The sequence below is a fragment of the Anabas testudineus genome, chromosome 5 (genome assembly GCF_900324465.2).
Source record: "Anabas testudineus chromosome 5, fAnaTes1.2, whole genome shotgun sequence".
Taxonomy (NCBI): Eukaryota; Metazoa; Chordata; class Actinopteri; order Anabantiformes; family Anabantidae; genus Anabas; species Anabas testudineus.
The window spans coordinates 19209114-19236627 of record NC_046614.1 but is presented as its reverse complement, the minus strand read 5'-3'; the positions used below and the strand labels follow the sequence as shown (position 1 = coordinate 19236627).

The following is a 27514-nucleotide window of genomic DNA, read 5'->3' as shown; positions in this document are numbered from 1 at the left end:
TATATAGACACTCTATACAGAATATAGACACTAGACAGAACATTGAAAGCAGGAAGTCCTTCAACATCCGTGTGTTCAGCTTCTAGGAACCAATCAATACAACATTGTGTTGCAACATGCATCAGGCAAACACAGAATAAAAAAATACAGTAGAGACAAATCTGGATGACTGCATTCAAATGATGTCATAGATCTAAAAAAGAATAATTTGCATATTTCATATTCAATAAGACAGATAATACATATTGACTATATAAATAGGATATATAGATATAACTATATCTATAATTGTAAATGATAATTAATCATCATAATACAATAATGCATTATATATTATTATATATGCATGCATATACAAAATAGATGATTAATGATACATGAATATAATTGATACTAATTATATCAGTGATTTCAATGGCTTTTATACTGAATAACAAAAAGGTGCCAAAACATTATTTACTGTTTTTACATATTAAAAATACTTCATCAGTTTTATTCCTTACCTATGTTTTTAGCAGCACTCCACAATTCCAAAGGTAATGTTATGTAGCAACATGCATCACACAGCATCTCATATAGCACAGCTTGTGGATTAATGAATCACCACCACCACCACCACATATGAATTGTCAAAAATTCTTCAACACATTAAAATTTCAACAGAGGACAAAACCCTGTGAAAAGAAACAGAGACATAGCCAATTCGAAAGGAGGCTGTACCTCCTTGTGCTAAGCTTCAACCAAGCATAGACCATTAACAGCAATACAATTGACTAACTTTAAAGGAGGTTGCTCTAATTGCTGGGTAAGGGCAGGCTTTTAGTTTGTAAGACCCAATTACCGCCATGCTGTTAGCACTTCTGCACTAATTGCATTCATCAGCTCAAATCGTTATCACCAGGCTCTCCTTCGATTTCTATCAAAATCCAAAAAATCCTCATTTCTTTGAGTTTCAGAATAGCTAGAGGTAACTCATAATGTGGCGAGGGATAATGGGTTTACATTTGAGCTGTAATTAGAAAGTGAATGGAGACAGAAGGCTGCTGGCGTATCCGATTCTGACAGTATGGGTCCTATCTGCTGCGATGCAACACACAGACAGGTTTTACTCAAAGCTATTTTCCCGGTCAGCGTTTGCTTGAAAACACTGATCAGATGTGAACTGACCTTAACCCAGGCAGTGTTCAGATACTGATGATATAAATACAGTTACATGGCAACATTGTGGTCACGCAACTATAGCACTAAGGTTCTGATGTGCCCTAAAATGGACACAGGGAAACCAGTGCACACATGCAAATCTGTTCATACGACTAGATATGAGTAGTGGAGCAGTTTAAACGTTTGCTAATTATGTGTTGCACCCTAAGTAAACACTTACAGATTCCTTCAGCTGTTCAAATGTGGAAGGTACAGCATAATTTGAGCTTAAGGTACAGTAGGTCTGAATGAAATGCTAGACTCATCCCCTATATGACAACATATGTTTACAGAACAGATGTTTACCATCTGTCGTTGTTGTTGTTGCCTGTTGTTTAAAACCCGCCTGAATTTTCTTGCCCAAATATACTTTTTGGCAGTTTAATTGGTGAGAACAATGTATTAGTAGAAGGAACCTTACACTAAGACCAACCAGTCGAGGCAGATGGCCGCCCTGCCTGAATCTGGTTCTGCTGCAGGTTTCTTCTGTTGAGCCTTACTTCTCGACAGTCACCTAGTACTTTCTCAAAGGGGATTTGTTGCATTTTCTGTAAGGTCTTAACTGTACTATGTAAAGTGCCATGGGATGATTTTTGTTTGATTGCGTTCTATATAAATAAACTAAATTGAATCGTGGCCAAAAACACAAATAATAAGACTGGTTGTATGAAAGTAGAATTTCCCTTTAATCTTCCCATTGTATCTGATGTACAGTAAAAAAAGAGCTTTATGATTTTCACCATTCTATTACACTGATGATAAAAAGAACAAGTTCAAGGGTGAACTCTGATTTCCTACAAGCATGTGTATGAAACTATTGACATTCTCTCAGCGCATAGTCTAGTCCCCTGCTTCCCTCTGTTAGCTACACAATCGCACACACAAAGGATACAACAGGAGGCCACACACAGCCACTCAGGGCTCATCTATACAGCTGCCATTCAGATGTGTATAGCAGAGGACGTTTGATGGTTTTCTAATCTCTGTAGCTGCCACCGGGAGATGGGGCGAGCTGACCCCTGTCATCCCCACAGTGCATCTCAAACAGCCCCACATCTCCATCCCAGTCTCCCTCTACTCACTATCTCTGTCCACCATTGTGTTGTCCACCTGCTCTCCAAATGTCAGGACAAATGCTCTGAAGCCACATCCCTACGTATCCCCAGGGTGGGGCTGACCTGCTCTGCCGCCACTTGGTATAATGTCATGCTATCCCTGGGCAAGGATTCCACGCTGACCTGTTGTGTGGACTGCACAGACTGATATATTGCTATCACACAGCAATACCGATCTAGATGGAGCATATTATGCATTTCAGTGATCCCTGTACGAAAATTAAACTGGAACAACACGTACTGATGTGATGAGAAATAACAAGGGAGAAATTGGAGAGTGTGGATCAATTTTGTTCACATTAAAAAAAAATTGTGATCCCCAAAATTTGTTTCTTCATTTAATCCTGCTCTAATGTGCGTAACTAAATTAAAGTATACTTAAGTATGTGGGCACATGAAGATTATACGCACATGCTGTAACAGCCTCCACTCTCCCGGTAAAGTTACGATGGCTGACTGCACGAAAATGTTTGTGGTTTATGTTTCTAACTGAGTGACGGCTATCTATTTTCCATATTTTATGTGTGTGTGTGTGAATCGAGAGGAGCTAACTTATTTAAATCCAGTTTCTTATACACCAGCAATTTGTTATTACTCATCCATATTCTGTAGCTGCATACTGTTGTCGCATCACTAAAGAAACTCCTCTAACAGCTGCTACAGCTTCCACTGAACAAAATGTGATACCTTTCATTGTTCAAGACATAATGGCTAAATTCAAAAAATAAAATTTCATTATTTTTGACTTTCTAAAATAACCTTAAGCCTTTAAACATTTAAAAACATGGTCTGCTGCTTGCCTGTTTTCACAAGACCCATCAAGCATGAAAAGCTCTCTTTGCAGGCTTTTCCCCCTCCAGGCTGGCACAAGAAAACAATTCTAATTTATCTAGTAAGCATATTTTACTTTACTGTTCTTATTTATGTGACACATCTTAATATATCTTTTCCAAAAATTAATCTGACTGTGACAGTGGGTAGAACAAAAAATTTCCCTTGGATTCTGCCATTAATTTGGTCCCAGGAGAATTAGTTTGTTCCTAGTATGAAACACTGACAATGAAGTGGAACAAAAGTTAAAGCCAATTTACATAGAACACAAAAAAAAAAAAAATCCCCTGAAGCATAAAAATCAGCTTAAGAATGAGCCATTAGAGTACATCACACAGTTTTAGAAAGTCTCTTCTATAAGCAAATGTGAAAATATTCCACTGAATTCAAATGAGGGCCAATGCACAGTTTTATCTTATTAATAAGGCAGGATGGCCCCTTGTGTGCGGGTGAATTTAGAACAGAGCCTTAATTTAAACCCAGCGTAAACCTGAGCTCCAAAATCATTTTGATTCCAATTTGTGGCGCTATCCGTGAGCCATGTGGCTTAATGTCTTCTATCCTTGTATTTAAAAATATGACTTTATAGTTTACGACCTATAAACGGCGCTGCCTAGAGTGTCTTCATCTCAAGAAGAGCAAACTGCTGGGACATTGTATCACTCAGTCTCAGTGGGAAATGTGTTTTTCACGCCTGTTTTCCTCTCTACCACATTCCAGCATTTGCCCCCACACTGACCAACAAACCGCAGAGAGCTTGATTGCTGTTTTTAAAATGAAGCAGAGTGAGTTACCCAGAAAGAAAAAAGTATCCAAGTATCTAAATAGCTGAGTAATGAGGATCACATTTGACCTGGTCACATCATCAGTCTAAATCCTATTGATGAGACCAAAACAAATTGTACAGCCGAAAGGTACTTGTTATCTCGCCTGCTCTCTCTCCAGAGCACGCCGCTCTCGCCCTTCCTCTCCCACTCCACTCTTTCATGACTAGCTAATGAATGTAGATGGTGCTCTGGGGGATGCAGTGGTCTTATTACAGGGGCTACGCGTTCACGCTGTAAGCTCACTGTGCTCCAGTCATGTTATAGTGAAAGGTTCAATTGCCCCCACCTCAATAAACAGCAGGGCTAAAGAGGTTTGTTTATTGGGCCCACCTTGACTTGACCTCCGTAGCTCAGGAACAGGCTGCGTGATTACCTAAGTGTCAGTGCAGCCTGGGGAGAACGGGGCCAAGCTACCTGTGCTGGCTCTCTCTCTCATCTAATAAATCACAGGAATAAGCACACAAACCACAAGAGTGGGACAAATGCAAAACCAAAGAGAGAGTCATGTCAGCATGAGGATTAAATGGTTTATCCAACATGTTTGCAGTCAAACAAATGGGATTTGGTGCTCAATCATCAGTCTACCATACGTCAAATATATTCAGTAAATATGAAATGTACTGATTAGACGATCACATGAGAAGGTAAAAAGTAAACCTACGAGCCTACCTGTGGAGTTACAATTGCAGAAAACCTTAAATGCATTAGTGATGTCAATAATGCCTGGTTTGTACAGTGAGTTCCTCAAAGGCGCTGGAAGAGGTTGAGGTCATACAGTAGATCTATCAGGCAAATCAGGTTCTTCAAGCTCAAGCCATGAAAACCAGAACCAAAGTAAACAAAATAATGAGGACATAGTAGTCCATATATTGTCTTTTATGACAGATTTTTATATATAGATATATTTATTATAGTTATTTTATATACTACCCAAATCCACACATACAGATCTCTCACCGTTAACGACCACACTGGTCTCAAAGTATTGGCCTAACAGTCTGCAGCAAATGTAGTTCAGTGTGATACTAAAGTGCACCTAAACATACAAATATGTTGCAGAGCTGAGGGCTAAACTCCCAGCCCTGCAATTAATGGACAATCCGCTTAAGGCATCAAAGATTTTGTGCATAATCTACACACTGAGTCCCAAAGCCATAAAGCATATTAAATCCAACAGCATTTGACTGTCAGGTGTTCACACTGGAAGAGTCACAAAATTAAATTAATATTTAAAGAGTGCATTATACAGGCTAAACTCAAAGCAGACATTTTCCAGCAATACAAGTGTAGATATATAAATAGATATATAACATAGGACACAGTAAATATACTGCAGTATACACTGTAACAAACACTAATATAAAAGTACTATCAGCAGCTCCTTCATTTAATTTTTTGGAAGAATAGTGTGCAATGACAGTAAAATGATTCTTCTGATTGTTTTCAGTCTAAATTAGGTGCATCTGGGAGACAACAAAACACATTTATGAAGTGGTGCCTCCTCAGGCCAATTAATTAAAAAATTGGAACTATGAAATACTTACACATATGCTGTTGTACAAGCCACACTTAGGAGCCTATTTAATTTGAATGTGTGTGTGTTTCCTATTTCATTAATACTATATTAATTATAATATTATTATTATTATACTAGATGCTATTTAAGTATAGAATAGTGCATTCAATTATATTGTGATTTGTTTTTGTGTTATTTGCTCAAATGCAAGTAAATATTATTTTGTTATTTACAGGTGTAGTGGGTAAAATGGACAGATAAGAAATGTGGAACACTGTGGTACCAGTTTGGATGGAGTGAAGTCTGCAAAACATGATTGTGAGTCAAAACAAGGCTTTGGCTGTGTAAAAGTTTGTGAGTTAATGTTTCTGTAATTACATCAACTTAGTAGTTGGCCAAACTGAACTGTGACTTTGTAAAGTCAGGTTTGATGGCACGCAACAAAAAACTTTAGATCTGCAGACCAAGTGTCCCTCATAACTGGTGGTATGGTAAAATGTAATTCATAAAGCAAAGTTTCAGTTTCTCAACTGAAGCCATTATATTGTGTTAACATTATTCAGCAGCTGGTGAAGTCAAATACGAGTCTGACCAAGACTTAAGTTTGTTGTCATATGTGGCACATGTTATTTAGGTTTTTTAAATGATGTGAATCCATCCTCAGTCTATCCTGTCATGTCCTTGTTTTGATGCTAAAAGTTTTTCAGTTAACGTGGAGCCCTTTCCCTCCAGCCATTACATAATGTTTGTCCAACAGTGGAATAAGGCTCATTATTTTAATGTGTAGTCATAGTTTCTACCGTTACGCCACGAGATCAGGCCATGTCTCCATTAAGTCAGTGTGAAAGGTCTCATCACCATCCACACACACAAACTTACTGTAGTGCTATTACTTTCTTCCATGGGATCGTTGACTTGAATGACCCCTCAAGTGTTGAATTCCCACGTGCACAAAACACAACCTTCTAGTAAATCTTTGAACTTTATAATATCAGTTCCTTAAAAGCCTTAAAACTCAGTGAGGAGGACTGTACCCAGCACATGTGACTGTTCTGGGCTGTAATAAATCAGTTGCATGAAATGTCAACTGTAATCCACCCACCACGTGAAGTTTAAAACTGCTTTCTGAATCCCTCTTATTAGACCTTTAACAGGTGATGAATGTATCATGCTATAAAAAATTGAAGTACACCAGTACTTTTCTTTAATCTATGGTTTTATTTAAGCTGTTGATCAGCCAATAGCGACAGACTTTGCTTGAACTAAGCATCTTAGTGTGAAGCATGCTAGTTGAAAGTGTGTTTCTGTGCATTATGAATGAATAATCCTTATTGAAAGAAAGAAATAAGAGTGTTGATCACATGCAGTGTGGTACCTATGTGGCTTCTGTGTGACGATGCACTGGTCAGTTGCACCCAGAGAGACACCATACAGACAGTCAGCAGCAGCGCCCTTCTGCACATGCTCTGTATGTCCCTCTCCCGCATTCTGGAAAAAAAAAAGTAAAGACAAGAATTATCAGCTGTCAGCCATATTTGCATCGCATGAACACTCAGATGTGCAGTCTGGCTCATTAGGGCACTTGCCAACGAGCTCCCAAAGCTTTGCCTTGGCAGACAGAGGTGTTCAATTAGAGTAACTCCACAAATCAAAAAGCTTGGATCTATGGAGTTTTAACTGGACGTCTTGGCTGCGTTAAGGATTAGCCTGCTGAGGGACACACACACACAGCAGGGCTCCCCAAAGTAGACGAAATATTGTGAGGAAATTGAAATGAATAACACACACGTAGTAGAGCCCTATCACAAGTCAGGTCATTTCAACACAGGGAAGTCAAACTGAATTAAAGTCTGTTGAACTTTGACATCACGTCAACATATTGACTTTTAGCAGCTAAAAAAATTCTATACCTGTCTGTTAAAATGTTTGCTCAGTAACTCGATGGAAAGAAGCACAGAACTGTATTTACTCTAACACACTAGTCACTAGTCTAGCAACTACAGTATTCCTTTTCTGTGCCATACAGCCTTGTTTATCTTCAACTATAGGAATTCATATTGTATAAGCCAACATTAACAGAAATAACTGAGAAAGGAATTAATCACATTTTAGAAAAAGTTGCATTTGTGTCATATTATGCTTTTTATGTCCTGATGTTACATACAGTACTTTTGTAAGGCTGGGTGCCCATGTTACCCATAGTCAGACGCCAAAAGTGATGTGAACATGTGATTGTATGCTGGATGGCAGTAAAACGCCAATCTTTCAGTTCGGTAAATTACTTTCTTTTACCGTGCATCATTAAAATTTCTCAAATTTCTTCATCCTTTCAGGTTAGATGGCACTGCTCTGCTAGTGCTGGTTAAAGTGTTCATGCAGAAGTCAATATGTGAAGTGAGAAAGTGTCAACTCTGTTGACTCCAAAAGATGAAAACATACAACAACAACAGATCCAGTTGCAGGCCACCATCAGACTTTGGGTATTGTTATACTTTGGGCACTTCATGAATCACTGTTTTCACAACCTGTCGCAGAAGGCAGTAGGATTTTCAGTTAAGGTTGCTGCTAAAGGACGTTGCTGTTCCAACTATTACTATACTAATGTTTTGTATATGTGACTCAGACAATCTCTGCATGTGTGTTACAGCACAACTCTACGCAAGTTCTGAACCTGGTTCTCTCTACATTGTCCAGTGATTATATGTAAAAAAACAGCTAGTGTTGGTTGGCGTTGTGTTCCCTTGTTTGTCTACTCCTTTTTATAAGTTTCACTAGGTGGGGGCCAGCACTGATCTGTGGGCTGTAGCAACATCGGCCCAGTCTCACTGGAATAACAACAGGAGCTTTGGATGTAACCCAGAAACATGAAACGAACTAGAACAGCTGAAAGACAACACGTCTAGTCCCATTTTAACTTAACTCCTCAAAAAATATGTAACGCATTAGTCATGGGCCGTTTAAGTGAAATATGCATACTTCAGCGTGCTGTACATGATATGGTGACGATATGTATATATGCATAGGACAGAGAACAGATTAAGTCTGTTTATGTTCTCTGTCTAGTCTTTCCCGCTTGCTGTCATCCGGCTACCTGGGAGTTGAGTAATGCTGTTTGTGTGGTCCGTCTTAATGTGCTCTGCTCAGTAATCTCTGCGTACTTTCAGAGTGCTGTTGTCCAGTAATACTCTCCATCTCCATCTGAGAGGCCCATGGAGAGCGGAACAAGCAAAGCAATCAGTGGTTCATCTTACTGCCAACAGAGCTGGCCTCCTGTCTCATGAATAAGCAGTCGCAAATCACAGCTCTGCTTTGAACTCTGTTCCAATGCAGCCACTCAAATTAGTAAAATGCTTGGTTTCACACAACAAGATCAACTCTTCCTTATCTGGCAGAGGCTTGCATGTGAGGAAAATATTTTGCTGTGATTGCCTTTGTACTGACAGCCAGAGCTGGGTGAGATCTTAACAGGAGGTTCTAATTCTGTACATCTCAGACAGCTGACGCAATCAGGTGTTATGAACGCTCAGACTGAAGATTAACGTAGACACAGTGTCTGTAACATCACCCACAGATTCATTAAGTGACTATTTGAAGTCTGTGGTTTGCAATTACACTTACTGCCGTCTGGTCATGTGTTGAAGCCAAATCATCGACACAAAGCTGGTTAGACCAGAAGTGAGGCACAGTACAGTAGCAAAGTGACTGTGATAGGCTGTCACACCTGTCAATCACAACAAATTCATAATACAAATCTATCCAAGCGACATTTTGAAACATTTTGAAAATTTCAAACACTAATATTAAAGAAAATTAGAGAATGGGGCTCCAATTGAAGCCAATCCAAAAAATCTATTTCAGTTTTCTGATGTTTAACCACTGGCAGTACTGCAGAACAATGCATTATAAATGTGGAAGTAACTTGTGAATAAACACAGGTGTTAACAATTTAAATTACTGATAATTTTTAAGAATTGGCCCTACGAATGTTTTAAGAGGAAGAAATCCAGGTAATAAAAGTATTAAGGCTCAAGGACTGGTGTCTTAACCACACTCGCCCATTGTGCTTGCAGAAAGGGATAGTTTGCATTTGTCTGGCTTCTGCAGACCTTTGCAAAGGTTCAGTTCAACTTTTTCTCACTCCCACTGAGTTAGAAGATTTCACCTGCAGCACCCATAGTTTGGTACAATGTTAGTCTCTAAAAATGGTGACAAGTTAAAGAAAAGATTTCCACTGTTGCAAATACAGTACTTGCAATTTAGAGACAAGCTCAACAGTTCAACCTGACTTTTAGTGTATTATCTTTAATTTCCTCCACTTCTGTTTATCTAAAGAAATATTAGAGCCACTTTAAATATTTTAGCATCTGCTCTCAATCTTATTTTCACTTATTTGCAGTTTGTGGTAATAAGATGAAAGAGTCTGCGCTTAGAGCTGAACTCCTGAAATAATTGGAATTTGATTGCACGTTGCCCTGTTTGTTGAAAATGAAATGAAGCTGTTGTAGCAGTTAGTCTCTGACGGTAGACAGTAGGGCATCTGGTTTTATACCGAGCATGATTTAAATCTACTCTAGCATCTAATTTTACAATTTCCATCTTGCGTCTGGTAGTGTTCAGGTGGCTTTTTGGAGATAGTTAACAGGAAAATTATTCCACCTGATGGATGTGATGCTGAGACCAGGTGGCTCATCACAAAATAGTCTGATCAGGATAAACCTATTAAGGCATAGGTTAAGGCTTGATTTTAGATGCCAGCACACATACATAGATCAGTTGCTGTTTGCATGCAGTTTTCATTAGTTTGCCCACCTCAAGCTCATACATTATCTTCAAGCTGGGCACCTTTTGTGTCAATTCACAAATCAATGTTGTAGTTAATTTATTATACAATTACAACCTGTGCACCTCTTCAACTGGGTACATAAGGTCTGACAGTGTCTCTGATAACTACACTGACTAGAACTACAGGACATATTTTTGTTTCACTAAAAATAGGTTCTTGTGGGAGCTCTAGCATGGCTAGATCATGGCCTGGGTTAAATCTTAAAAAAGACATATTTTGTCTATGTCTTTAAATAGTATCATGATCTTTTCTCAGCCCTGAGATGGAAGAGAAGGATGCAGGAAGCTAAACCTGATCTACATCGAGTCCTGAGCTTGCACAGACATTCTCCTTCAGCTGATAATAACTTCTACCAGTGAACACAATCCATAAAATTACTCTTCCTCTAAAACATAATATACAGAACAATTTGAAAGTATATGATAGCAATCTTAGATTTCTCAAGATACAGGTGCTGGCTGAATGAGGCTTCATCATTTAACCACACACAATTTTTTACCCTAATTCAAGTTGTTACATGTTGTTTTTTTCAGCAAAAACTGCACTATTTGCTGCTTATGAACTGCAACCACCATTAAATGCTCCTTTCACCCTCTGATCCCATGTTCTCTCTGTTATTAGCGATTCTCACAGCTGCTCATTGTGAGAAAAGCCTCCTCTCTGATTACAGCCTAATGGACAGCCATAATCAACACACACATCTGCGCACACACGTACACACTCACACAATCTTTCACAAAACAAACTTCCCCCAGAGCACCTATTGCCTTTTAGCAGCAGTGAGTCAATGGGACCAATAAGGCAAAGAAGTGTGTTTACAGCTGATACATGACACAGAGTGGACGGGCTTGAGGTGGCTGCTGTGGTTGGAGGGCAAAACAAAACCAGTGTTGTTGTTTATGTCAGGCATTTTAATTTACCTCTTATCTAAATATGACACACTGCTGGTTGAGTACCATGCTGCATGGTCCGGGGGAAGCCTTCACTCACTTACATAAACAGCTGGTATACTGACAGAAAACATCATGGTCGGCTGAAACATAGCACAGCAATCCAAAAAGTTACTTTGGTTAGGGTTAGAGAAAGATTGTGCTTTTATTTACATATTAATACAGTGTGAAATGTGGGACTTTTCTCTATTAAACCGAAAGTCTTTTATTGACCTTAACTCTGTGCTGTGAGAGCCTGAACCCAATTATTACAAAAACATTATAAAACACAGGAATCACAAAACTGGAACAGAAAATGGGACGTTGTAGATCAAATACAAAAATATGTTGCCTTGAAATGTTAAATATGAAGGTGTTTGTGAGTTATGACACATTTTCACAATTATATTCGTTATATTTGTCTTTTATACAGTGATAATATCATGTACACTCATTCAGCGTGTTCCAGCTCCAATTTATGTTTCGTATTTTATGTTTGATGTTGTCTTGTTTGTCATCATTTCTTCTATTGCTCTACTGCTGCACAAATAGCTGCCGTTTGGGGACAATAAAGGTATTATTGAATTGATGTGTATGTTTTTATGGTCATTCCAGCTGTATGATATATATTACAGTCCAGTTTTGGATCAAACTGTGGGATATCATGGAAATCTCTAATTTAAAACAAAGTTTTTTAGATTTCGTCTTTTAAATTTGGTATTTTGGGCTTTATTAGATAGCTTGATAATAGACAGGAAACATGGGGAGAGACAGGCAACAAAGGCCCCCAGTCACACTTTAACCAAGCGCATTGTGGTTATGTGGCATGTGCACAAACCAATATGCTACCAGTGCACTCCACACACAAACTTGAATGTGTGGGTGTGTGTGTGTGTGCATTAGGATATGTGATTTTCTTTTCTCTACTGTATGAATACAATAAACTGAACTAATATTTTTGTCATAGAGCATTTACAGCTTTTTATTTTACCATCAGACAATACTGAACTAATATGCTGTCACTACACTATACTGGAAGACAAGCAAATCTGTTTCTTTTGTCTGCACCAAATGGAGAAATGTAAGTAATACTGAAAAGTCAAGTATTCAACTGGTTGGTTGACCTTGTGCTTAACTCATGAAAGTTTCTAAAATCAATTTCCTCTTGGAGTCAAAAAAGCACTTAACATCTTGAAATGTGTTAACGATGAGGCCAGCCAGCCTGAGGGATGTACTACACTATTTGTACTGTATAGTGCATAGTGGGGTTAGAGCATATGTACCAAATAAATGTATATTGAGTGGTTCACTGCGATGTGTCAAACACACTATGTACGTACTTTTTCATGTCAATATGACAACTAGGTTAAATCTAGGAGTGCAATTTATACATCACATTTCCTGCAGGCAGAAGTTTGCAGACCTAAAACTGACCTTCTGCCATCTTCTCCTGCACATGGGAAGACATCTGACATAGATGCATTTCTCTTCCTTGTTTTAACACATCATTCCTAATAAAAGCAGTCTAATAGCATGTTGGGCAAAGAGGCTGCCAATCTGAAATTCTGCTGGAACAACAAAAGGATTGTAATGGCAGGATGAGTGAGAATGCGTGCTACTTAAATCCTGAGATGAATGGATTGAGGCAACGGCCATTTCCATAAAGTGATGGAATTTGCCCCAAGAGTGTTTTTGTGCTCACAAATCCCATGCAATCCTACAGATAACTGGAATCAAGAAAGAGATTTGCACATTACACAATCCATGACTGTCATGGGAAAATCCCACAACAAGTGACATGTGAGCATCAGACAACCTGTCAGCAACGACTGATTACCTGACAAAATTATAACGTCTTAGGGAATAGTGTGTGGCATGTAATCAATCCACACTTAACACTGCAGCATTTTGCTCAGTTGCAAGTCAAATATGAGATGATGTGCAGCGCCTAGAAAAAGTATTTACCCCTATGGGAAGTTTTATTTTTTACCACACTAAATTATGGTCAATTTCATTTGACTTTTCATGTCAATGAGTGAAAACAGATCTCTACAAACTAATCTAAATTAATTCAAAATCTAGAACAGAATATATGTGATTTCATTATAAGTATCTGGAAGTGTACGACAAGTTGTCCTCGAAAACTGAGTATGACTATGAAAGAAGGGGACATTAGCACACCTATCTGTAGGAGCTGCAAGCTTCTGTGGATGATGTGGCAGAAACTGCACAATGCACGAAAACCGTTGCCCAGGTTCTTTATAAGTCAGAGGTTTATGGGAGATCCGGTCTGACAATGCTAAGTGGTCAACTCAACAGCACCTTCATACTTGAATACCCTTGTCCAGGTCTAAAATTTCTCTCACCTAGTCCACTCTGCCAACAAACAGTGTCTGTTAGTCTCTACCCTGCACAGCAAAAGATCCCAATCGAAGTTCTTCAGTGGCCAAAATGATGTTGGAAAGAACCACTTAAGTCTGCTCGCTCAGCAGCCTCACTCCCAATATCAAACAACTGAAACAACTCTTCCACAACTTTCTATCTTGATAAAAAAGAGAAAAAAAACTTTCTCCACCATCTGGCACTTTCATCTTACAAAGCCTTAGATTATCAGTGTTTGTTCACAACAACCTTTACAACAGCTACTCATGTTCCACAGCCTTTTATAGATATGATCTCTCTGTGAGCAGCAGTGAGGACTCTACGTACACCCATAGACTACATTTTAATCTATACTAGAACTGAACATCAATAAAATGTTTTTATTATTTAGTTAAGACTTATTACAATTCATCAGGTCTTTATTGGGGAAACTAAGTATGATTATGTTGGTTATTGCGTAAATAAACATATTATATGAATAATACTATATTAGTTTGTTAGTGGTATAAATGTGCACTAATGCTGGACAGACTTTCTCTGTTGAATCTCTCTGGATGAAAACTCTAACTCTGTATAAAGTCTCATTGTGGTTAATGCCGAGAGAGAAAAGTGGAATTATGAAAAACAACTGTAAATTTAGTGGGCAGGGGCAGGGGACTGCGGTCATGTTCCAGTGTTTACTTCCCGCCGGGCGGAGTGGTGTTATTTTGGAAGCAGCAGACCAGAGAAGGACGAGTGCTCTGTTCCAGAAGCCAACATTAGGCTCAGACCTGTTGGATAACATCCCCTCAGGTGCAGAAGCAGAGGTCATCTCAGTGTAGCTGGAGTCCTCTAACACACTTGGCTTGTCCCTGTATCTCGTTCTGTCCCTCTCTATCTCTCCATCTCCCCCACCATTGTGCGTCCAGCGAGGTTCTTCTGACTCATCTTGTGTCCTCACAGCATGTTCTGTGCCACCGGACACACGGTTCAACGCAGTAGGGATCAGATAGCTGTCCTACTGCATCATCACACTGCACAGGCACAGGGGAACAGAGGCAGAGTCGACTATTGCAGGTTTAAAACACCAGCATAGGAGCTTCAAATTTCCACTTAGCCACTTTTAATGCAAATAACACACCCAACTATATTTGGTTTCTTTCCAAGCATCACAGCGAGGGCTGGGTGAAAATTCAAAATGTACTGTACTGTAAAATTAATATTTATAAGTCTGTTATTTTTTAATAGCCCACAGACAGACAAACATGTCTAAAACTAAATGACAATTTGGAGAACAATGTTGGTGGGAATCGCTAATTGATTTATTCTGTCACAATTTTGCTTTAATTTGCAATATAGAATTAAGTAGTGAGTGCTTAACATGTTAAATAACAGTTTAAGTGTATAAGTGACAATAATTCCTCCAGTAAAGCAGATTCAAACAGATTTTGAATTACTGCCCACATAAGTTATCAGATATTTATCATATTAATAGGAATATAAAGTTTTTCATTGTTCCCATTTTAACGAAGCATTAATATCTTTGTAAATAATCTCTTCATTAGTTCTGTTTCAAAGCAAACATGCTCTGCAAATGAGATTTAGATGAAAACTAAAACAAAAGTTGTTTCAAAAGTTCAAAAAGTGGTGTGTTCTTGAGATTTGTTTTTTTATTTATCAAAAACATTAATCATACAATCCTCATTCTGTGGATGTACACATAAAAAAACATTAAATGTTATTATAATACTGTACATGCTCACAGTTTTATCATTCCTTAATTCATTATCATTCATGAATGCAGCAGCTACGGATGCTTTATGGAAAAATGTTATTGTACACTGAAAAAGTGTTAATAACACTCACTAACACTTTCTTGTTGCAAATAAATAATTTGCGAGTGATAAAAATGTCTTGTTTTACATGTGGAGAATCAGTCTGCTTTTCACTGTCAGCTGAATAACTCCACCTTAGTAACTGATACAATAGACAAGGTTACAGTTTGGATTGTTGAAGGTTTGAATCTCTAATTTGAAGCTTTGTATGAGTGAGGATCTTTTTCACAAATACTGGCAGAGCTCCCAGAACATAATAACATGCAAAACCTAAAACCCAGTCAGAATTCAGAAACTAAATTATGGTGATAAATGCTGTCTTGGTTGCATTAACATTTCACTCGCACAGAATTTATGATCTTGTGAATATTTCTGAGCAATTTACATTTTAAACACGCAGATAGGTCTGTTGAATTTTAAGGGTTATGTTGCTAAATTATTTTTCTCTCAGCAGCAGTGTTGTTACATCTGATACGGAGTCAGTCACAAAATGCTGTTTTGGACTGTGTGTGCTGCGTCTTCTACCAACTTAAATGAATATTCAAAACCGTGCAAGGTATTTTGATACAAACTGCATATGTGAGCCAGACATAAGCTGTAATAAGATCAAAGTAATGCTAAGTGGATCTTCAAGCTTTATTTCCACATTTCATCCAACAATGTGTCTGCTGAAGCAGAAAATTGTTCTGCTGCTTTAAAGCAATATAAGTCACTCTGGAATAAACAGTGTTCACTTGCGTCCTCATACAATTAAGCTCCAGCGTCTTAAACGACTGACTGAGCAGATAAGAACTATCAAGAAATAGCCCGAGTAAAATGAGTAATTATGGCATTAAACATTAGCTGACCAACAATCTCTATATGTAGAGTTCACATTTCTCCTCAATGATTTTCAGGCGTAAGTCAAGTGGGAAACATTTCTAACACTTCTATCACATCCTGCTTCCACATAAGATTTCAGCACTACAAACAGTAAAACGCCGTCCCGATGGCTCCTCCTGGTCCTCTTTATCCTCACTGCCAATATTGCTATGCCAGTATAATTCCTTACGTATTATTTTTCAATATATTGTAGTTTATAGCTAGTGTACAATCTCCGTAATGACCTCAGAAATTGCTGGCAACTGCTAGCTGGGGTCAGTTTTATTTGGAATTACTTCCTCAGAAGGCCTTAGGAGCTCTTTGGTTTAACGGTATAAATTTTAGAAACCATCACTAGGAAACAGCTCCATACATGCAGACGTAGCTTTAATTATGGGTTGTATGTATGTGTGTTACACAATATTGAGGAAACCCTAAATATATTTCTTAATGTTTTGATTTTTTAAGTACAAAACTGTTGTCTGCTTTCGACAAGCACAGTCCCAATGTGCTCTGTGGACACACTACTGCTAAATGATGGATAGGGTCTCAGTAATTTGGTTATAGTCATTTTGTATGAATTCAAACTACACCATACCAATCTAATAAAGGTCTATGTTGACTGACACCCCCAATATGATCCATAGCAGCTTTTGCTGAAACTGCAACTATACCACCCATGCCACAGTTAACAAGAAAATAATTGTTGCCGAAAACTGAATAACTAATGCTTTTATGATGCCACAGTGTCATGTTGAGCTGAAATTAAGCCACAGGGATGAAATAACTTTGTTAGAGGTAGAAGATGTTCAATAATTATTTTCAAATTCTTATTATTATTTTTAATGAAGTAGCAAACATAAATGTTGTTTTTTGTAAGAAACATAGGTGCAACTTACTTATGTTCTCTATTAAATTAATGAGGAAATAGACAACATAGTTTTTCAACTAAAATACAATATGTGGCTGTACAACATCCAGTTTGATTGTATACAGTACTTTTATTAAATTTTTTCATGACTGAATTTAGGAACTCACATCAATTGATTAAGATTTGGGAACGATTGTGGTCTGGATTAATATAGAAAAAAAAAATAACTTTCTTGCCTAAACTAAACCACACTTAGAGTAATGTGTCATGAATAAAGGCAACTGAATCCTCACAATGTCCTGACAAAAATACTTTTTTGCCTTTTGTCCTCTGGTTTGACAACTTCTGTGACATCTAGCACTGACCCATAATGGAACAATCTTCAGGGCACATGTGAAAACATTAAGAAGTTAAACAGGAATTATGTTTACCTCAGTTTAGGACTGTTCCTTCTGTTCCTTGTACTTTCATTTACCAAACTTTGATTAAAAATATTAGTAATAATATTAATATTAGTACTATTAGTTGCTGCCATGTAGAAGAGTGCAGTTAGTACCTGATAGCATTGATAACTTACTGAATATAGTCTGTGTCATGCCGTCATCATTAAGAATGGCATGCCATTATTGATCAGGGGCCATAGCATATCTGATCTTGATCAATAGCCATGTCTGCAAACCAAGAATAATGAGCTGTCACACAGTGACCAAATTAAAACAGAATCATATTTCATTTAGTTTAATTTCAGTTTTACTTTCATTTTGAAGTTAGAATGAAGAAACTAATCATGTTTGGTCACAACCTGAAGAAACGTACCTTTAAAATGATGTTTTAGCACCTCTTATTCACCTGCATCACCCTCAACCAAACCTTTTTGTGACTTACATGCGGTGGTACCAAACTTTTCCTGACCTACATTCTGCACTAACATTAAAGTGACTGGTGTGTGTCTCTCAGAAAATTGACAGTTTCATGATGTCACCCTTTTATACGCTGAGCTGCACACTGCACTCCACCAGTTATTATACTGGATCTTAAATAGGTCAACTTTAGAGATGAGCTGTAAAAAGAAATGGGATTCTAGTAAAGGGAGATAGTGGCACAATGAATGGGACTAGGGCGGTCCTCTGAATTAATGCTGACCAGGGGCTTGTGAATCTTTTACAGTTTAATCAGTTTTGGGTCATTGATAAGAGTCTTGAATGCTCTGTGTTGGGAGCAGAATGTGGTTTGTGATGTCCTCACAGGCTAGATTCAGCTGTATTGTTGAATTCTTGGACAGATTGTGGCACAGCGGAGCTTTCTAGGAAAACAAGCCACCCTTCCAGTCACAGAACCACTTAAATAATGAGTCCCCTCGCTGCTGGAGAGACTGCTCTGCATCATAATAAGTGTAAGGGTCAAAAAATAACTTGGAACTGCTATACTGCACCTCATTAGCCCCCCTTTAGGACAACAGAGTAGGTGCCAGACACTCTAAAGGGCAATACTGTGGGACATGGGCCAGTATTCACACACTGCACTCCGCCACCTTAAAGTCCACCAATACCTTTGAAATACTGCAGGCTTGTGCCAAATGCATTATTTACACTGGGGCAAGTCATGGTTCCCATTCCATTTGCTTGAGCAGAAGTAGCTTTGCATTTACTTATGAATAATAAATGTGCAGCACAACGCGTGGGAACAGGGAAGAGAAGTATGAAGAGAAGTCTAGTCACACAGCATGAAGAGTAAAAGGCTGTTTAATCTGAGTATGGTCAAACACTGTCCATGCAAGTGAGTAACCCGTGAGGAATGAAACACCAGATGACAAAATGCAAACAGAGAAAACAACAAGATTGTGCAGGCTACAAAAGGAAAAACAAAATCCTCATTTCTGGCGGCATTTGGGCACACTGCCACGGTGCTAAACTGATCTAATCACCGTCTGGCAGGAGGAAGAAAGCAGAGAAGGGTTAGCTCCAGCTGAGATTTCATTTACTACAACATACAATGAGAGGCTTTCACTGACATTTATGACAAGTAAGCTGAAATACACTGAGACACGGTCTATTGCATGTTTTCATGCAACTGCCACTTGTCTAATTTTTCCTCTAAGCTGCTGGTGAGAGCTCTCCACACAGACTGCCTTGACTGGTGCCATAAAAATGAACCTTTCAAATGGGATTAGATGTCAACCCCAACCTCTCACCAATCTAGCGAGGATTTTCAGAATGTTTGGATTCATTTTTCATAAGAGAGTAGTTAATAAAAGTTGTTACAGCTGATAGCCCAGGGAGAGCAGCAGCCATAATTGGATGTCTAACTGAGTCCTCTGACATGTTTGGACAAGCTAATTCTCAGAGCAATTTAGAAGTTTAGTTTTACGCCATGCAAAGCTCCAAAGCTGTGTTCTCCTGACACAGTCAAGCACAAACATTGGTAATGTGATGCTTTGCATATTTTTGAATGGCATATTATTTAAGAATGCCATTTTTTATGTTTAGGTCATATAATAGTTTATGTGTTGTACAGTAATATGGTGGCTAGGTAGGCGTCATCTATGTGTATTTTTTATATATATTTACAAAGTAATAACAGGTTGTAGTTATTACTACAACTGTATGTAGTCACATAAATAAAGGTTCAAGCTAATTAACAAACTATTTGTTATTGGATTTAAGTCCCAACTTTCTACATTTTGTACCAACCTCATGTGGAGTAACACCTGAGGTATGACTATCAAAGCTGTAGCTTACTTCTAAGACTTTTCAGTTGAAATGTGCTCCCAAAACAAATCTTAATGTGGAGCTGTGCTGTCAAAGGCTTTTGTGATCCAGACATACTGAACAATCTAGAGGCGGCGCAGAAATATTCCTTACTACAGTGCAGAGCAAGGCTCCCCCTTCTAACCAATTAGAGAAGGACAAAGTCAAGAGTTGGAGCTGAATTCTGTCAATCAACGCGTGAATTTGCCTCTGGACCACCAATACTCCAGTCTGCTACTTCTCTCACACTCTTACCTGCTGGTAAGACATCGCTACGGCTGACTCACAGACCAGTGTTTTCTTTGTCAAGCAGCAGTATTAACACACTCTGTGTGAGGTTTTCCTCCTTGGCAGAAAGATCTGCAGTGTGGACTGCAGTGTCTTGGCAGTGCCCCATGTATCCTGGGAGAAGGAATGGCAAGGCAGAAGAGAGGAGCTAAAATAATCATTTTTCAAACCAGAGCCAGTGTAATTTTTTGACAGGCCTGCTTAATTCCCTTTTAGAGTCCCTTCAAAAGATTTTGTTTTCTGCTGCTCCTTTGTGCCTTTCCAGCAGGGAGTCTTGTGCTTGTGTTTTCCCGGACACACTCTAGCCTGTTTATGCAAGCTAATTTAAAGTATAAATGAGGCTGCATTTTTGTTGAGTGCACAGACAGTTGCAAGTGGGAATAGAGTTTACTGTTATTTGTTTCACCTATATTCAGCAGAGCGAGGAAGCAGTGCCTCCTGCGACTTCTTGAGAATGTGCTGCTGCATTTAATTACAGATTTCAGTGAAATCCATATGTTGCACTATATAAAGTAAAATTTGCATTAACTGTTTCGTAATAAACAATAATTCACTTTTATTTTACAACATAGCCAGTAGGTTGGGCTGTTAACCGAACCGACATGTAACACACAGTAAAACACTGTGATGACGATGACACCAGGTGTGTGGTGTGGGGTTGAAGCAGCATTATATAGAGCGTTGTGAGCGGCAGTCAGCATTGTTTCAGGTGCCAACACGCTGCTGACTGTGTGTCGAATGCATCATTTATAATGAGCCTTGCTGTCTGTATGGATGGGGCGAGGGAGGTGCGTGTGCGGTGTGCAGGTTCGGGGATAGACGCAGCCCTCTATTCCAGTTTTAATATAATTTTATATAGTCTGTCAGCGTTTTAAAATGTGTTGCAAACAGCCGTCGGTGTTTGTGAATGCTGCTTCACGCAGCAGCTGACGCACAACAGGAATTTGAATCACAATGGACAACATCATGATGTCTGTCGTTGTTCAATCGCCCAAGTCTTGCCCACTATTTGAATACATTTTCTAAATCTTGATAAGGTTTGGGAAAGACTAATGCACTAAGTTGATCTTACCTAACCTCGCATTAAGAAAGTGTTTGTCTTAACAACATTATTGAAACATTATTCATGCTTTTCCTGCATCAAAATCCAATAAAATATTTTTGCTCTAACCATTTATTTTTGGAGGTATATTAATATGAAAGAAATATGCAAACAAAAGCTGCCCTTCGTTATGTTTCTTAAGATGAATTTCATGCTCCTAATTATTGAAACACGACTCCCATTTTCATGAGACCAGGCTGGGTTATTGTCCAGCTGTGTGCACTACACTTCAAATAGTTTTAATTAACCTAATTGACATTTTCACATCTCAGTTCAGTTGATGACAGATACTGCTGCTGCTGTGTTATACAATACTCATATACTGGCACTGTAAATGTTTTATCCAGTAAAAGCCACGCCAACTTGCTAAAACGACATATTTCCTAAAGTACCGTGACAGCGGTGATTTACAAACACCTTTCGAAAGCATCATCACACATCAGCGAAACGGCAGAAGCTGCACACAATGATGAGTTTGTGTCTCAGCAGACCTTCCCTCTTTACAAGTAACCCGCGGCTCACACGCCACCCTTTGGAGATAATGAGCTCCTCTCTGAGCATGTCACTGTGTCATCACGCCAATGGCGGCGGAGAGAGTGACGAGCCCAGAGACTGTTAGTTGTAATGGGAGACAAAGGGGAACTAAATAAATAATAAATCTGGTGCAGCATTTAAATCAAATCCATCCATAACAATCTGCTGCATGTACGTCTGTGTATATAAGTTGCTTGTTTGCAGTAACAGGGTTATCTTGAGTATGTTGCTTGTGTCTCCTGCTGTCTGTCTGCCTCCACACTCCCCCCCCCTTTACTTTTTTTTTCTTACTTGGCCTCACCCTTGTTATTCAGCTGCAGCACCACTTGAATCACAGTGTCTGTCAATTTCCTCTCTAAATACTGCACATACCTTCTGTTCTCCGGTCTGAGAGAAACTGCTCGCAGCTTATCTTACAAACCCACTCAGGGGAATTGATTAATTCATCACTGCAAGCTGTTTTTAATTACAGTGTCAAATGATCTGTTAATGGACAAAGTGAAATCTGTTACATCATTCTATATATAAGTGAACTTTCTGTACCTTAGCCAACAATCCCCAGCCTCCAGTGGCTGAGGTCATACAGGATTACTGATACATGAAACTGTATTCGGAGGCATAAGCAACAGTTAATTAGCTTCTGCCTGCTCACTTATCACAGTCTCAGTCTAATTCTATAGCTTGGACACCATTTGACACCACTTTACAAAGACCATTTACTTTAATACCTCAAGTGCTAATCAGACTGAGGCATGCCGAAATTAGAATATCAAATATTAAAGTGCTGAAAAAACCTGGTATTGATACACTGGTGTTCAATTCTAAAGCTTTATAAGCAGACATCAGCAGTAGGGTGCTCAAAATGTTTAAAGTGTGCAACCTTGACATTGTGGCCCAAGGTTGAAAACTGCTTTCATTGCGTTTGGCCCAAAACGATAGCACAGCACATATTCTAATAGTATTCTTCCTACATGCTACTGCTAGCGTCAGGTTAGTGTTGACACATGATGTGGCATGGTACTTTATTCCATAAATGATAATGTATGCTGCAGTTAAAGGACGAAGAGTCCCTCCATAACATATGTCTAGAAAAGCTTTTTTTGTTATTCTTCCTTTGTTTTTTTGTTCATTTCTTACTTTTTCATTTTCCAATGAGGAAGCAGACAGGGTGGGGCACAAGTGACATTTTCAATAAGAAAGATTTATGGATGTTCTCTGACCCAGAAATGTGAGGAATCCTAGCTTTGCCTTGAATACTCTCCTCACAGGACTGAGAAGAGTTCTGTTTCATAAATTACATCTTTGTGATGTCAAACAGCCTGAAGTATATTTAGGAAACCTGCCTGATTTGTCAACAGAAGCGCAGGTAATGCAGACTGGTTGGGTGAGCAAGGGAAACTGCTGCTTCTAAACAATATGGGACAGAAACTTTAACTGGAAATAGTCACACTGCACCGATGTAATGGCGGCACCAATCCCCTGAGCCAAGCAGCAACATTCATCAAAAAATATAAACAGAAAGTTAGTGAAACGGAAACATGCTGTCTGAGAAACAGTGAGCCTTTTTGTCAAACAGCATGCTTGTTGAGCATTAAAAAGCTCTCTGAGTGACAGCTCAGCGGCAGCATTGCTTCCTAACGCCTCTTCTTTGACCTGAGAGCTGTGTTGCCTCAGTGGGGGCAGTGATGATCTACTAACCGCTGCTCATTAAAGTATTACTTTTCACCACAACACCACTGAGAACAACACTGTCCGTGGCGCCGAGGCCGATTTGCCCTTTTTTTTCTATCCCTTTTATCCCTTTTAACCACACTTAACACTCTTTTCCACTGTGTTTCCCATACAGAGCAGCCCCCTCCGCCCGGGAACGAGCCATGTACATATGTTGGAGGAGAAGAGGGAGAGTGCAGGCTATTAAACACAAAATCAGGAGTCCACTCTGCCTCAGATCAGTGCACGACTGCCACTAATTCCTCTAACCACTCTACTCAAACTTTCAGCATTAGTGCCCGCCCGGCTGGTGGTGCTGGCTGTGGAGGAGCGCCGCTCTACGTGTGCGCTTTTAATGTAAGCTGCTGGATTAAACACAGCTCTGGGACACAGATTCAGTCATGCATTAGGAAAGGCCTGATTGGCCCAACAGATGGGTTTTAGTGAAGGAGGAAGGTTTAATCAATTCAGTTTGCAAACTGTTTACAGAGAAGATTTTATAGCTGAGAGGAGGAAAGAGAGCAGAGGGGAAGGTTGGCTGATATTACATAAATGTTCAAATCCTCTAATTGATTTATTTGTTGTTGTGTCTGGCTTTTTATTGACCAGGCCGTTTCAGAGCAAACACAGTTAGCTTTGTTTGAATTCACTCTACAGTGAAAACCGATAGCGACTATAAAGTTACTATACTGTAAATACACATATACTTTCAGTAAACATATAGTGGGGTTGTGTGAGTTCAAAATGGCATCTGGGCCGATATTTCTCTGGTGGCCTGAAGTCAGTAGTATGCAGTGCACACGTACCAACAGCTGTGTGATCATTAGACTACTGGTAACTGGGAGCCCCCAGAGCACAGCACACTTTTTTACATGTGGGGGAAGAATCTATTCATTACCAGTGCAAAGCACAATTTCTTGGGTCATTCTATGACAAATTGACCATTTGTTAAAACTCTGCCCTGAAAAACAATTTTCCAATTATAATTAAGCAGCCGTAGCCGGTGGTGGCAGCTTTGTTAAGCAAGCATACCGATGCTACAGTAAGCATGATGCCCAGCCGTTAGACTCCTTGACTGCCTTTCCGAAACAATAAGCATAAATTACAGGCTAAAGAGATAATGCTGCACTTTTTTGTTTGTACTTTCAATTATCTTATTACAGTCAGTGACCAAACCTACAGCACAGTACTACTTCTATCTTTGAGGCATGTTTGTGGAATTACAGATTAGGTTTAAAAACCTACTGCATAACTAGCAAATCCACTGTGTAGTTTTTATCTTCTGCCTGAGAGCCAGTTTTTAACTCGCTGCGATAATTCTTCTTTATTTAACTACCTACGGCAAACAAATTTTTTTTCAAAATGTTAAAAATATGTATATATTTTTGCCTTTATGTAATAGTCTTATGAAGGTGGTGGACTTGAACCAGAGACACAGTGGTTATGTGGCACTAATACAGCATACAACACATGCTAGTGACATCATTTTAGCGAAATAAGTGGTTCTCAGTTAGGATTGAGACTGAGAACAGTAACCAGGTGGAGTGAGGGGCAGCAAATGTGTAAACTTGGAACTATATTTGGAAGCGACCATCACATCGTCTATTAACTCCACACGGCGATAGACTGGAAACATGTTGACACATGCATTAGATATACTGTGACTGATCTGTCAACAGTTAACATGGTCAATAATGTGATAAATGACACATCATGACTCGCGAATGTGAGCTGTGAGAAATCATGCAGCAGCAACAACCAAAGTTGTGCTTAAATTTGTGTAATGTGACGGTTAATGTGATGGTTTCACAGCAGAGTGATGACAGCTGCTCTGAGCTGATGGGAAGTTAGTGGAGGCATATTTTTACATTATTTTTTTAATCGCCTTAATGATTGACATTTCTCTGAGACTGACTATTTGAGAGGGAGATGACAAACACACTCCTTGGCACTTACATGTTCTAATGAAATGCTTAAAGGAATGAAAATAGCTACTTGTATTTATACTGACAGACCTGTACATTGATGTGTTTGACGATTCTCAAATTTCTCTATTTTTCTGGGATACGCTGCACCTTAGATCAAAACTGAATGAAGCAATACGAGGGAAACTGATTACCTCACACACAAAAAAAATCAAAACAAGCTGAGGTTTTATATTTGTGCTGTCATTAATTAAAGCGAAACCAAAGCCCTGTCTTTGTTTTTGCGTTCTCTTTGATCACTCTTGCATTGTGAGACTAAAATTGTCGCTGAAGTTTCACCGCTTCTTTACCCATAATTTATCTGGCTTGTGACTGTGCATGTTAATACTTTATTACAGCGTGTATGCTAAGTGGATTGTATAAGCTTTCTTAGCATAATCACAGAGGTGTAAGAAACACACACAGACACAGATACACACACACACACTTTTTCCACTTACTGCTAACAAATGCTAAACCTTCAGTTGACCTAGAAGCATAATCACCAATTAGCTGGTGTATTTCTTTAATTAAATTATTAATATTTTTTTACTGGATGCACCTTGTTGCCTTACAGTATATTCCTCTATGGAAATAAATAAAGAAGGTGTGCAACTGGAGGCAGCTACTTCGTTGCCCTCTTGTGTGCATATATAATCTGGAAAGCAGTTTGACATGTTGCAGACTGCTGACTCCAAGGCATTTTTCCTCCCCATTCCCTTGCTTCTCATCTCCTTTCCCCCCTCTTATTGTATCCTCTGCTCCCTGTCTCGTTGCCCTTTCCTTCTCCTCTTTTTTTTGCCTCTCCTTCTTTGCCTATTTCCTCTCTGGCAGCTGTCTGTTCGCCAGTATCACCTTCCAGACAGCAGTGTGCAGGGCACAGCTCAGGAAAATAACCCTTTTTCTGCACTACTGTTTGCAGCAGAGGTGCAGATAAGAAAGGTCTGCTTTGAGAATGACCTTTATGTTCATTCTGAGAAAAGAGAAGGTATGCCAAAGCATTAGCATGGATCAAGGGAATAATCTCCCAGAATTAATGTAAAATATGCATTAAAGGTCTCTTCATAATGTAAAAGTGTATATTTGCTGTCTTTGAAAAACAAGATAGTTGAGGAATACCTGAAAATCTATTGTTATTTTAAATACGCTTTGTTTTTGTTTTGTGTTTTTCCATCTAGATTTCAAATTCAGTTTCTCTTAAATCTGATCATTGTTCGCGCCTCTTGTGCTCTTGTTGTCCCCCGCATCCTACAACATACAATCACATTCTCTCCAGTAAGGTGAGCAGACAAACAGCATGCACTGCTGCTGGAATATCATCTGAATAACACAACACACTTGACATGATCCACATTGCATTTATATGTATAAGCAAACTAAGAGATGGGGCAGGTTCAAATAACAGAAAGGAAAATAAAGTCTCAACTTTCCATTTTCTTGATAAAGTTTAAAAAGCTTTCACTACATAGATCTCAAATGTAGCTTCAAGTGCTGATTTTTCGTCTTGGTTTTAAAAATTGAGCTTGATGTGCTGTGTACTTTTGATTTTTTTGCTTATGAAAACATTGGCCTAAACAAAGTAAGGGCAGAAATTTTGAAACCTGGCAGCATATATGTACTGTACTTTAGCTTAGCATAATTAGGGGAAGAAACCGATGGCAATCACTTAAATAACCTTAGTGTCAGTAATTATGTGCCTTGTTTTTCTTTTCCAAATTCTTTTGGCTAACCTGAATATAACCCTGTATACAAATCAGCTCTTCTGTCTTGCTATTTCATTTAAGGCCAATGTTGATGAATATGTATGTGACACACTGATACAATACTGCAGCTGCATCCTACTTAAAGATGTGAAAATATAAGTTTCTGCTGTAAACAAAACGCTGTGATTTCTGCTATGTACCTTTTGTGTTAGTTTGAGCCTCCTGCATGCTCTACCCTGTGACCGCCCCTCACTGAGACCAAACAGACTATTTCCCC

At 38.9% G+C, this 27514-nt stretch overlaps 1 protein-coding gene across 2 annotated transcripts in view; it reads right to left on the bottom strand.

Annotated features, from left to right (window-relative positions):
- The window catches only part of si:dkey-238f9.1 (chemokine-like protein TAFA-2), a 70792-nt gene that overhangs the window by 22406 nt on the left and 20872 nt on the right, over positions 1 to 27514 (bottom strand). The window contains exons 1-2 of one of the 2 annotated variants that reach the window (XM_026348870.1): positions 20192 to 20269; positions 6865 to 6977 (exon numbers count right to left, since the gene is read on the bottom strand). In XM_026348870.1, the coding sequence (XP_026204655.1) occupies positions 6865 to 6976 (112 nt within the window). In that variant the 5' untranslated portion in view covers position 6977; positions 20192 to 20269. Of the gene's footprint in view, positions 1 to 6864; positions 6978 to 20191; positions 20270 to 27514 lie in introns of those variants that run through there. The other variant, XM_026348869.1, reaches the window with a different exon arrangement.